We start from the raw sequence: 13,308 nt of genomic DNA, 5'->3' as shown, positions 1-13,308 counted from the left end.
CTACCCAAACAACAAAAGGAAAAATGGCCGAAGAACAGGAGAACAAGATATATATCACTCCCAGCATATCCCTGTAAAAGCACTCACAATATGATACAGTGCACAATTTCAAGCTGCCATCTTTGGAGCCCTAATGACAGCTACGAGGACAAATCTGCCTCATGATTTATTCAAGAGCTGGACACTGAATCTTTACATACCTTTGAACAAATAACCCAATGGAGAGTGAATATAGTCTTTAGTTTCTCCCAAACTATGACATAATCATACAGCAAATCCTTCTATGCAGGCACAGGTTTAGCGACTTTGCTATTGCCGGTGGGAGCCAAACTGTCGTAGTATTCTACCAACACCTTCCAAGCACCGGGACACTTAAACCCATCCGGAGGGTTCTCTCCGCTCTTCGCTAGCGCTCGAATCTGTGGGGTATTCAAGCAACCAATCAGCTGAGTAATAGTGTCTACATGTAACACCACCAATGTAGTGCACTTCTTTTCTTTTTCAGTTAGGTTGATTCATCAAAATGAAAGCTATGTTTGCATGAGTCAGATTTGAAGTGAAGGGTTACCTTAATCAAAATGGAGGAAGATTACCTACTGGATGTAGACTGATAATTATTAAGTAGATGATTGCACACAGATAGAAAAGATGCATTTTGCTGAAATTCATGCAAAATAAAGGTAGATTACTAAGGTAGAGAGATTCAACTAACTCTAGTCAAAGTCATTTCAAATCAGACAATCTAAATCTCTGCAATCCATTTTGAAATGGAGACTTAAAAATGATTTAGTGGATACAAATACAAAGTGAATAAGTGAATCAAAATCCATTAGTTTCAAACCTGTAAATCCAAAGGCAGCCCAAGGCATTTCCATGGAATCAATTTTTGTCTTTTGACGTGTTTTAGCCACTTTTCAGATAGAAAAAATAAGTTGGTGCTACTACGAGTTAGAAAGTACCTTTGTGCCTGAAATGAACAGAAAGTCCTGAGACCTTGAGGGATCAAAGAATGCCATCTTACCCCGAGTCTTGTCATATGCAGCCACCTGCAGTTGTACATAACATCAATGAATAGTCGAGGTCTCACTAATTTGAAGGACAAGTGCAATCCCTTGTGTGTTTCCAGTAATTTAGCGCTAACCCCACTGCTTTTAAAGTTGGCTTTTCGAGGTTTTTTATGCTGAAAAGGCAGCTAAGTTGAAAACTCAAAAAGTGAGACTAAATCCCCAAAGGGCTAATGAAGTACAATTTCCTAAAAATGTAATTTCAAATTGAAACTAAATAAGGCTCAAATAATAGGTATAAGGTGATATGCACACCTTGAAAGGCAGGATGTTCAGCCTTTCCAGTCCAGGAGCCATGCTCAGGACCTTCTTCCCATGGTCAGCATCATATAAATCTCTTTTCTCAACTGGATGGGTCATACCAGCTGGGTCCCGACCCACGATATAAAAGTTGGCCCCCGCATTGATCCGAGCCTTTGCATGCCACTGCACTTCTGTTGGACCCGCATAGTGCATTGGTGATGGGAATATAGAAACCACAGTTGTCTCTGGATCAAGAACACCGTCTTCCAGAACCTGAGAAACCGGTTTAAATTGGCAAACAAAATGAGCAAAGGAGGCAAATAGCCATGCTAAGCAGAGCTCATTTCACAGTCCCTCGATGTCTATGTTTCCCAAATAGGAGCCACAATACTAAAAATTATTTTAAGATGTTTGCATGCCTTTTCCCATTACTTTTCCTTTCCCTCCACTAATCCAGGATCCAAACACAGCTCTGAATGGAACTCCGGGGACAAAACCTAATTCTGCCTTAGGCTCCATGTCAAAAAGAAAGGTTTGAGTATAATATCCACAACAAAACCACATACTACAAGAATAAGCCCAAGTAAAGATTTTAAGACTAATACAGGCCAATACTGACCTCAAGTTCCAACGAAAATAACCCAAATTGAAAATGCACGACGAATAATTGAATTCATAGGTGGTTATTAGTACAAACTATATTAAACATGTACCAACATAACCAATCTCTGCAAATCTCATCACCCTGACTCTCTCTCAATACATTTTCACTCTACTTTCTCACTTCTAAGAGCCCATTGTCTAAGCTACTACCTAACCTGAAAACTTACCAAGCTTCTACAGTTAAACTATCCCACAGCTCAACCTAGGGAAGTTTTTGAGATAACTGTAAGGACATGTGCACTTTCCAACTTTATAGAACTTTAAGTCCAAATCCTACACTCAACAATCCCATTTTAAACTACTACTACCAAAAAATGAAAGAGCAGACCCCATTGATTTCTGTCCGCCGCCCTCCTCACGGATCCGTACGTGGACATTACGGGCCTTATGGCTCATACATCTCCCAGCCGGCAAGCAGTTATCCTTCCTTTACTCAACATCTAATTTAGAGAATGCTTAATCTTCAGAAATAACTAAATCTCCACATTTCACTTTGCCAATCTAATTTGTATATTTGTAGATCAGAACAACAGCATAATCATTGAATCTTAAAAATGAAGCATCAAAACTATCAGATAACTGATAGCAACCCACTTCTAATGATTTCATACAAATGACTTTGGTTTTGTTTCAGGCCATCTTTCACTGAACCTTTTTCTTTTAACTTCTGGTGGAAATTTGTTAGTAGTTTACAGATTCATCTTAATTCTAATAATCCAAAAATTAAAACATATGAATGAAATGTCTAATGTCTACAAAGGACCCCAAAAAATTCGATATAATAAAAATTCAGTCCATATTGTCTTATTTCAGTCACAAACCGAAAAGTTAAAAACTGTTTAAAGCAAAAAAAAAAACACCTGCGTGTGGACTCAGACAAATTTGTTGAGCTTCAAAATGTATTTAAACTGGCGTATTTAAGTAAAACTCTCTTAACCAATTGGGGCTAGCTCAGTTAGCCAAGACTCTTGCATCTCACTAGGAGATCAAAAGTTTGAGTCTTCCTAACTGCTTGTGGGTGTTTGGGTTATTTCTCCCCTTAATGGGGCTTGTAGTTGAGCTGGGCTTATAGTGATTGTATTCCCCTTTCACTACAAGAAATTTTGTCTTCGGAGACGAATTAAATCGTCACAAAATGCATGTTTTTTGTTGCCGATAGATACTTTTTCTTGTAGTGTTTAATGGGCTTATTTATCCTATTAGTTCAGTTATTAGACTTGGTTATCTCATGGACTCTCATACAATGGATGTAATATCCCGTGATTTGTACTTTGTCTTCGTACGTGATGTAATGATCTGTCCTACAGATTGGCAAAAAAAAATAAAAATATTTAAACTCTCTTGACCACGGGGGTCTAGTTAGTCAATTTTGCATTGAAATTTATGTGAAGGCATATCAAAACCACAATTTACGATAATTTAGGCGTCTGAGCCAGCTTATGCGTAGCTTGACTAGTTTAGGGGACAAATCTCACTGTTGACTAGTAGAGGCCCTGATTGATTAAAGCCAATAAAAAGCTCCGTATGAACTAACACCAAAAAAATTTATAGCACATGTTAGGTTTTGAATTTGAGAACCAGCCAACCCCTTTGGGGTCATATTCACAACCACAAAATTGTATCTAACCAAAGATCTCACTCACCACCCCACCCTTGTAACTAGTTGACTGTGGCATTGTTTTATTTTCCTACATTCCTATTTCCTACTTTATGTTTTTCTCTTTTCCATGCAAAATTCTTCTTCTTCAACAAGTGTCTAAATATACTGAAAAGAAATCTCAAGACCCCAGTTATCTTTTTACCATTGACTAAAGTAGGAGACATTTATTTACCAAAAAAAAAGTAGGAGACATTTTATGTTGCTGAGGTCTTTAAATTTTTAATTGCAGTATGTTCTACCAATGTTACCAAACCCATGTTCGAATTGTTTCTGCGTTCTTGTAAATTTATAAGTCTGAAACTTATTTCGGTATTTTTTATTTTTCATAACTTTTTGTTTAGCTTTTCATCGTAATTTTTGGAGTTCAACGTTCGCATCGAAAAAGTATAAAAATATGGACAGATGTTGAAAAAATTCAAATAAGATGGCACTTGAGACCAATAAAACAGCTATTTGATACTATTGAACTTTGTTTGTATTTTCAGTCATTGTTTCGTAATTTTTAGACTCCTCTCATTGAGACAGATGATTAATCCGAAAAATATCAATCGAATCTAACAAAAATTCATAAAAGACAAACAAAATACATAAAACGATTTTTTTTTTTAAATTTACAAGAATGGAGATATTTACATGATCCTTCTACCTAGTTAAGTCACGTTCAAAAAAACAATCAACCACCTTCATTTTCCATGCAGTACGTTATTGAGGAAAAAGTGTGAAAAAATACAAAGTTACGAATCACAATTGGTGTATGAAGTCATCGTTTTTGAGCATCCGCATCAGACTCTCTACATTTTGGACCAATTTACACCTCAAATAACTACTTTATTACTTTAGCTACCCACTTTTAAAATATCTACTGCATCAGGCTCTTTACTCTCATTCTCTTATCAATTAAATATTCAAACTCACCCAAACAAACACGGCCAAATGTCTACTGGAAGGCCACCTGGAGGAGACGACATCACTGGGACTTAGGGCGAGATCAACCAAACACGGTAGCGATAGAGCAACGTCATATTGAAAAATGTCATTAGCATTGTGTGGTCCTCTTACTAGAAAAATGTCATTGGCACCTTATCACAAACACCTTGTAGGCAGAACATAATCATACAAAATAATACATAGGGAATGGTAAAATCATACAAGTACCTACTACTAGATATACACACCAACACATACATGCCTATTTCATCACCAATTTCACACAATATCAAAACAAAACAAAAAAAGTATAGGGAGATGGAGAGAATCGAGAATACCTTCAGTGTGATGAGATTCAAGAATGGAAGAGAGAGAATGAATGAGGATCAGTTGTGTAGAAGAGGAAGTACTCTTAGGAATTAACCACGACCCTAGCCTAGAGAAATTCATTAATTGGTGTATGACTTCATCGTGCTTACGAAGTAACCCTTACATATCGATGGGGTTTTCGTCTCGGACAACGCTGTTAAAAGGCTCAAATGACGCTACTGTATTTGATTAGTATCACACATTGAGTGCAATTCTACAAATTAAATAAAATGATTAGTGGTCAAAGTGAGTGATTGCTCAGTGCCATGTGATGTGCTCCAGAGTCCTTTAATTAACAGTACACATTCACGCGAAATTCATATGCTTTTTCCAAACGGATGGAACCCATATACCTAGCGGTGAATCATATGTGAATGTGTGGTATCAACGGCAACTCCAGAAATTCATATGCTTTTTCCAAATGGATGGAACCGATATACCTTGCAGTGAATCATATGTGAATGTGTGGTATCAATGGCAACTCCAGATTCATCTGGCATATATTAGGTTCAGCCAAAGGCAGCTCTATGTAGGTCATTCCATGGCCAACTGAATACCCGAACAAATTTTTTTGGCTTAGAATAGATGTAAAAATTATGGGCTAGTCTTTCTTTGAACACCTAAAGCAAATATCAATGAACACCTAATTTTAAAAGTCTTGAACACCTAACCCAAAACCAATTGAACATTCAATAACAACCCAATTACAACCCATCAATCTAGGTAATTCATATTTGAATACCATAAATAAAGCTCATAATCATAATAAAAAAAATTGTAAAAAGAAAGTGAAAAGAATAATCTATTGGTGTTTTCTCCATCTTTATTGCTTTGATAGTCTAAATGTCTTAATTTCTCATTCATGACAATAACTACTTTTTTTGTCTAGTTAGCTTGTAAAATTACGGACAAAACTTTAAAAAAGTTTAACTACATTGCAAATCCCGTTAACTTGAATAATATTCATTCTAATTTAAGACTACAATATAAAATCTCATCATGTCATCCTAAAGAACAACAGATTTTTGAAATGGTCAACCCCAACGTACTTGCTACAATTTCTTTCAAATTGGTTTTAGTAGATTAATACGTTGGTTAAACAATGGAAGAAAATATGAAAACTCATCTAGGACAACTGTAAATTTTTACTCCTATTCTCAAAACACTGTCTACTACAAAATACAACTAACTTTCAAAAAAAAAAAATTTTTTTTGTTAAAAAAAAATAGTACTCCTATATAGTTTTTAAGTTCTCATTTTGCCTCGTAATTAATTTTTTCGGAATAAAGGTTATATTTTTTGACCGTACTATTTATACAACTATATGAGATATTGTACATATTTTATTGGTTAATAAATCAGTTAGTAGAGTTAAGATAATTTCTGAACATCATATCATAAATTCCTGGAGCTGCCACTGGGTTCAGCACTTCAACCCATGACCATGGGATTCGAATCCTTTCTCTCCTCATCAAAACTTATGTGCCATAGAAGACATCATCGATCTCTACCTCTGCCTAATTTGATCTCAAACAAAAAAAAAAAATTATAGCTTCAACCAATTTTGCTCTAAACATAAGCACAAAAAGGAGGAACAAGATGAAGATGAGAATGGAAACGAGGAGAGGAGAGAGACGCATACAGATAAAAGAGATTTCCTTCGTGGCAGATCAAAGAGATTTTGAATAGACAAAAAGGATGAGAGTGGAAAGGTGGGTCACTATGATACTTTTGTTTTGACTGTCACATTATTCGCGTGCGAATGCGAGTGTTTGAGCTGGAGTGCGATATTGAACGTAAATGTGTTTTTGAAACACTTCCCAATTTACTAAAATCCACGAAGCGAGGATTGGAAGCGAGAGCACAAGACATTTTGAGAAACAATGTGACTAAAGTTTTACTGGCGTGGACTAGGAGAAAATAGACCGGTGAACATAGGTGTATGCAAGGGCGGACTCATCTTGGGGGCACGTGGGGTCACGTGCCCCCACACCCTTAAATTTTATTTTTTTTCGATTCTGTATGTATATTATATATGTCAAATATGTGCAAGTAAGCAACGCTTGGTGTAGTGGTAAAGTGTTCGCTTTTGTAAATATGTGATAATTTTGTTTTAACACATATATATAGTCGAGGTACGCAAGTTTGCCCAAATAGCTGGTTATTAAAATACATATATACTTTAAAATTATTTCTTTATCATGAATGCTAAATTTTTTTTGGTGTGAATGTACTTAATAGTAACTCATATATTACAGTTACAAAAAAAATTAGTGCCCACACTATATCAAATTTCTGGGTCCGCCACTGGATGCATGCTTTATCTTGGTAAGTAGCGAAAGATGAGTCATTGAATGTAATGACGACAATGATCAAGTGGATTCATGAGAGAAATCCAATAGGTTCAATTGACCAGGTGCAACAATTGGGCGATAGTGTCGGCCTTGACATTTTAGGGGCCTAATGCGAATTAAGAAATTGGGGTTCCTCTATGCATTGTTAGAGAAATAAGTGGGTCTGAGCGGATTGAAATGGATCGCGAGTCAAATATGGGTCAAATAGTGAACAGGTTTGAAACGGGTCGGGTCGAATATGGGTCAAGTCAAATCCAAACCCACTCGATCCGAACCGGTCCCCCCCCCCTCCCCGTCCCTGTTTTCCTTTTTTTTATTTTTTATTTTTTATACTTTTCTCTTCTCCCCCGTCCCGTTTTTTCTCCTTTTTTTTTTTTAACTTTTCGTAATTTTTTGTTTAGTTTTTCGTCGTAATTTTGGGGATTAATCGTTTGTCTCGACGAGACAAATTGAAAAAGTATAAAAATATAGACCGCTATTAAAAAATTTCAAATAAGCCAGACGTTTGATGTTTTTTTAAATTCGTCTTTAGTAGTGAACCTTTTTTTTTTCGATCGTAATTTTGTATTTTTTAGACTCCTCTCGTCGAGACGAATGATTAATTCAAAAAATATCGCTCAAATCTAACAAAAATTCAAAAAAAAAAAACAAACAAACAAAACACACAAAAATTGCTTTTTGTCATATTCTGTACTTTCTAAATTTATTGCATAAAAAAACACATTATTTAAATGATTGATCCAAAAATCTTAACGTAAATTCAAATAAAAAACCAGAAGAGTCGAAAAAAATAACGAAACGAAAAATTCAGGCAAAAGGAAGTCTTACCGTTCGCGGTAGATTTCTCGCCGATGAGTACGATTGAGAGGTTCGAGTCAGCGATTTTGGAGAGCAGTGGGGGAGTGGTGAAGGCGAGGACGGGTTTGGAATCAGCGATTTGCTTGGCGATCTCTTGAGTGGTGTTGAGGGGATTAGTGGTGGTTATGACGGCGCCGAGGGAGATGACAGAGAGGCATACAATGGGGAAGAAGATGGAGTTTGGAGAGAGGAGGAGGACGACGTGGCCTTTCCGGACGCCCATGGCGGAGAGGGAGGAGGTGGCAGAGTCGACGGCAGACCAGACGTCTGAGAAGGTGAAGTGGCGGCCGGAGGAGGCGTCGACGAAGGCAATGTTACCGTGGTGGGCACGTGACGAGATGCAGGTGGTGACGTCGAGGGAGTCGTTGGAAGGGAGATGGACGGGTTTGGGATTGCGTTTGCTGCAGAACGTGGAGTATGATTTGGGTCTAACCTATATTAAACCCATTTTTAACTCGTCTAAATCCATGTAAATATAAGTTTATATGGGTTCAACACATGTCAATCCATTATACAATATGGACGGATTGAATTGGATTATAAATGGTCGAATTTGAACGGATTAAGAAATGTGAATTGAAATTGCCACATCTATGCATAATACAGCAAAATCAAAAGGGAAAAAAAAAAAAAAAAAAAGGTCAACTTGAAAAAGGAAAATTATTAGCGGCAAAAGTACATTTGTGGTTTTATAATCGAATTTCATTAATTTGACATGCTCATTTCGAATAAATGTAATTTCATAGAGCAATAGGTATTGAATACTTCATAATTTTTGAGACCCTTATATATTTCAGCGAAATTTTGGGAGCCCAAGGCAATTGCCTTGCTCAGGGCCGACACTGATGGGCAATCAAACCAAACACATGTAAATAGAGTTTTCTAGGATTCCACTGGATTGAAGTGACCCACCCTTGCCAGGAGAATTAAAGAAGGTGATCTAGTCTCTCGGGCTGTCGCCACTGTGCGGAATTGTAGGATTTTGAGATATCATGTGACGGTGCTCATGCGGTATCGAAAGGCACCGAGTAATTTTTCGACGAATCTACCATGTTCGGTATGAATTTATTGTTGGGAGATTCTTTGTTTTTATCTGAACCATTTTCTCATTCCTTTTGAGCGTACGTTACGCAATCTTCAGTTGACCAGCAAAGCATAGAAACAAATTCCATTAACAACCCGTGAAATTACTACTAGAATACAGTATCCGATGACTGACTAATAAATTAGAGTATGGAATGGTGAAGGCACGAAACCGCGGAAAACAGTTTTATATGGTAACTTACAGGATATTTTGTCTCAAACAAATCCTCAGTTTCCAAGAACTTGTCTGTTTGTTTGATCTGATATGAACAAAAAAATGGACCATGTATGTATTTAGGTACTCGTACATTTTGTCTAATTGAATATGGATCAGGTATATAATCCTACAAAATGTGTAATACAGAGTTGGGCACTCCTGTTTTTTAGCATCGGACGCCGAGCAAGGCGTGAACACGCTTGTAGGTGCTTGTTGATTGAATACGGGCGTGTCAAGACTTGTCGTGTCTAACGCTGAAGGGTTGAATACCGTGAATCTAACTTCTAAATTAGAGCGATTCCGTGTGACTTAAAAGGGAAAGCCACGAGATGGTTAGAGGGTTTTTCTTTTATTTTCTTTTTTTTGGTAGGTCAAGTAAGAGTATCCACATTGTAATAAGCAAATGAGTTTGGATAATTAAACTTAACAACAATATTCAAAAAACACCCTACATTGTAATAAGCAAAGTTACAAGTTTTTTAGTAAATAATCAAATTTCACTCATTCCATAACCAAACTTAACAACTTTTATCAATAACCAAAACTCAATAACCAAACTTAATAACCAAACTCAATAACTCAAAAACACCCCACATTGGAATCGTCTCATCGAGAAGAATAATTTGGTGTGGTCGGGTGCGTAATTGAAATTCGTTTGTGATTGGACAAATATGGATTTTATATTGTGGGGGGTTTTTTGGTTAGGGATGCAAAAATAACCAATGTGGAGGTAGAGGTTGTTGAGTTTGATTATGAACTAAATGGATAATTAAATGCTGACGTGGCACATTTTGATTATTGGTTTTGATTATTACCATTGCGGATGCTCTAGGATGGTTCGAGGGAATTTACAAGATAAAAAATAAAAAAATGGTTCAATGGTTGCCACAACAGAGTGAACTTATCAATTTCTTAACCGTGTAGAAAAAGAAAGAACAAAAGTAATGGTAAAAACTAATCAAACTCCATGAAAATGGGTTAAAAGAGTTGGTCGATTACAAGAAAATAAAAGAGTTGGTCCAATGCAATTCACATTTGAAAATGAAAACCTAACTGCTCGTGGGCCATTTCTCCTTTATAGGAACAAATTCGATATGCCCAGGCTCATTATTTACGACCCCACGTGTCCATGGAAAGAAATGGACCACTTGTTTTGCTTGGGGTCCTTTGGAAGAATGGAGTACTTCTTGTTCCTCCAGGGAAATCAATTTTAATGGAAAACTATCCGGTGCATCTCGCTTCATTTGGATTTTAGTTAATCGGGTCGTGTTCCAAATCACAAAATTAATGTGGCCCATTAATTTTAGCATTTCTGATCCAAGATAAGGGATTAGTCTGTTAGGTCTTTTCGGTCCGGAGCTGGCCGGTAATAGACCTTCTTACCTTGCTGGCTTGCTTGTAGACTAGCTGTAGAGCTAACCCTAGCTTGTTCTATTGGTTTGGTGGTTGCTACCAAGATGATTTTTTTTATGAGGAATGCTACGCTTACAACATTCCATTACAACATGTATACAACATCATGTATACATTGGGTTTTGGCATTGGAGTTAAGTTGGTGGGAACCGGTGCCACGTCAGCATGTTGTATACATGTTGTAATGGAATGTTGTAAGCGTAGCATTCCTGTTTTTTTATGCCCATCAAAGAATTTCGAGATGTTTAGTCTAAGAAACTCATCAAAATCGGCCAAATTTAATTAATACCTAATTAAATAGCCCTTCAGCGCTGACCCAATGTTTGGTGGCAAAAACGGATATAAACAATATTACAAAGGTGTGGTGGTATTAATCCAATGAGATAATATGTGCCATGGACATGTTCCAAACCAGTTTTAATTAGCAAGGAATTACTCAATCTGGGACTAGTAATCTTGGGATTGTTAATTCATATAAAATAAATGAGAAGCCAATCCATTACTCCATTTTTTTTACTAGAAAATGCCATCCCTTCAATAGTACCATTCTTTCTTGTTTCTTTCTACCATAAAACTCATTGTTTTTATGTTTGTCCCATTTAGGCTAGACGCTAGTGTTTAACTTATGTATCATAAATTTTTTGTTTTGTTTTTATTCAATTTTTTTTCGCGTTTGTTAGTTTTACGCTAAATTTTTATGTGATATGGGTTCGTTTCGAAGAGAGAAATCAAAAAAGTAAAAAATTATAACTTTTATACAAATATTATGGAAAATATCCAAGGAAAAGTTCAAAAACTGATCAACACAAAAACTTACGATGAGAGAGAAACTTATTCAGGACGGAGGCCGTGAACAAGTTATTCACGGATTCACACAATCTCAGCCGTCCGTTTTGCAATCAACAGTTCGGATTTAAAAAAAAAAACTATTCTCTAGAATAGTTTTTGTTTTTTAAACTATTCGCTAGAATAGTTAAAACTATTCTCACTAGTTTTTTTTTTTTTTTTAAAATCTGGACCGTTCAAAATACTTTTGAACTCGCGCAATTGAGCGCCTCCATAAAAAAAGTTTACGATAAACATCACAGAATGATTTGGTACAGAGTGTTGGAACTGCTATCCGTTTTCTGATGAGCAAGGTCAAGGTGACCGACCTTCTAAGCATTTGTCGACTCACGCGTCGTAAACTTTGACTTGGGGGTCATACCTTCAACCCAAAGACAAGCAAGAATGAATTACTAAGCAATAAAGAAGATAGACGCATTTTTATGTTACCTCATTTCCTCTCCCCTTCCCCTTTCCCTTTGGCCCTGTAAAAGATTCTAATTCTACCTTGTTTTGCCTATCAAAACAAAAAGATTCTAATTCTACCATTAAAAAGATTCTTAAAGTGTGTAAATTCTATTCTTCCAAATTTTATATGGGTAAAATACCAAAACCACCCCACAATTTTTATAAGTTATATATTGCCCCCCTCATGTTTGGGAAATCACAAAATACCCCCTGTCTCAGAATAGATTACTCCCTTGTCGTGGTGTAGCCGCTGAGAAGTTCGATGGAATCTGTCTGACGCCATGAAATCCTAATTATAACTAACCAGCCTGTCTTTTTTTAGCCATTAAAAGACCATTTTCGCACATCTGCAATATTTTCTCAAGTTATAAAAGGACAGTGTGTTGTTCAATTGTGATTAGGGTTTGATGATGTCAAACAGATTTGGTCGAATCTCCTAGCGGCTACATCACGACAAATGTGAGAGAGCAATATGTAATTTGAAGAATCCTTGGGGGAGATTTCAGTAATTTACCCTTTGTTAATTGGGTGCTTGGGTCAATTTGTTCACAACTCGATTACACCCATACTCATTCTTCGTCTTTTTTTGAATTTTAGTGAGATTTATATAATTTTTTGAATTAATCATTCGTCTCGATAAGAATAATCTAAAAATCAAAAAATTATGATGAAAAGATAAAAAAAAATTAACTAAAGATGTAAAAATGCCAAACGACTAGTATTTTTGATACTTTTAAGTCTTTAATTTATCGTCTTGCATGAATTTCTTTTAACTTCGGTGGCCTTTTTTTATACATTTTTTTATTCCTTTTATCAAGAAAATTGATTAATTCCAAAGATTATGACAAAAGGTAAGAAAAAAATTACAAAAAGAAAAATTATCCAATAAAATACCAGATCAAAATTATAAGGAGGCAAATTTTTAATTAGTTTCGCTAATTTTTTTAACTAGCGAAAATTATCACGCTCTTACTCAAAACTCAAAACCAAACAAAGTCTATACTCCTTCCGTCCCGAAATGTTAAAGACACTTTCATGTTTTTTGTTATCCCATATAATTTTTCTTCCTTAAAATTACTTCATCCGTCTCTATTCTTTAGTCCCTTTTGGGAGTCCGTGTCACTTTTCAATTGATTATATCTTGCAATCTACTTTCAGGTGATT

General features: G+C 36.1%; 2 protein-coding genes across 2 annotated transcripts in view; one reads left to right on the top strand and one right to left on the bottom strand.

Annotated features, from left to right (window-relative positions):
* LOC131316779 (putative calcium-transporting ATPase 13, plasma membrane-type) overlaps positions 1-13,308 on the top strand; it is a 116,960-nt gene that overhangs the window by 97,592 nt on the left and 6,060 nt on the right. The window lies entirely within an intron of this gene.
* LOC131316793 (ATP sulfurylase 1, chloroplastic-like) lies at positions 132-1,930 on the bottom strand. Its single transcript, XM_058346244.1, has 4 exons — positions 1,727-1,930; positions 1,320-1,580; positions 960-1,046; positions 132-419 (listed from the first exon to the last, which is right to left on the bottom strand). The coding sequence occupies exons 2-4, from the start codon at positions 1,518-1,520 to the stop codon at positions 282-284; spliced, it is 426 nt and encodes a 141-aa protein (XP_058202227.1). The 5' UTR covers positions 1,521-1,580; positions 1,727-1,930; the 3' UTR covers positions 132-281.

This window comes from Rhododendron vialii, chromosome 2a, assembly GCF_030253575.1.
Source record: "Rhododendron vialii isolate Sample 1 chromosome 2a, ASM3025357v1".
Taxonomy (NCBI): domain Eukaryota; kingdom Viridiplantae; phylum Streptophyta; class Magnoliopsida; order Ericales; family Ericaceae; genus Rhododendron; species Rhododendron vialii.
Note: the sequence above shows the minus strand (reverse complement) of the source record. Positions and strands in the feature narration are given on the sequence as shown.

Bases quoted from the DNA above. Each gene is read 5' to 3' on its own strand.
- LOC131316793 (XM_058346244.1), bottom strand. From the start codon at position 1,520: ATGCACTATGCGGGTCCAACAGAAGTGCAGTGGCATGCAAAGGCTCGG. The intron at 1,047-1,319 runs GTGTGCATATCA...GTACAACTGCAG, and splicing joins TGAACATCCTGCCTTTCAAG to GTGGCTGCATATGACAAGAC. The intron at 420-959 runs GTACTTTCTAAC...AATACCCCACAG, and splicing joins TGTTCATTTCAGGCACAAAG to ATTCGAGCGCTAGCGAAGAG.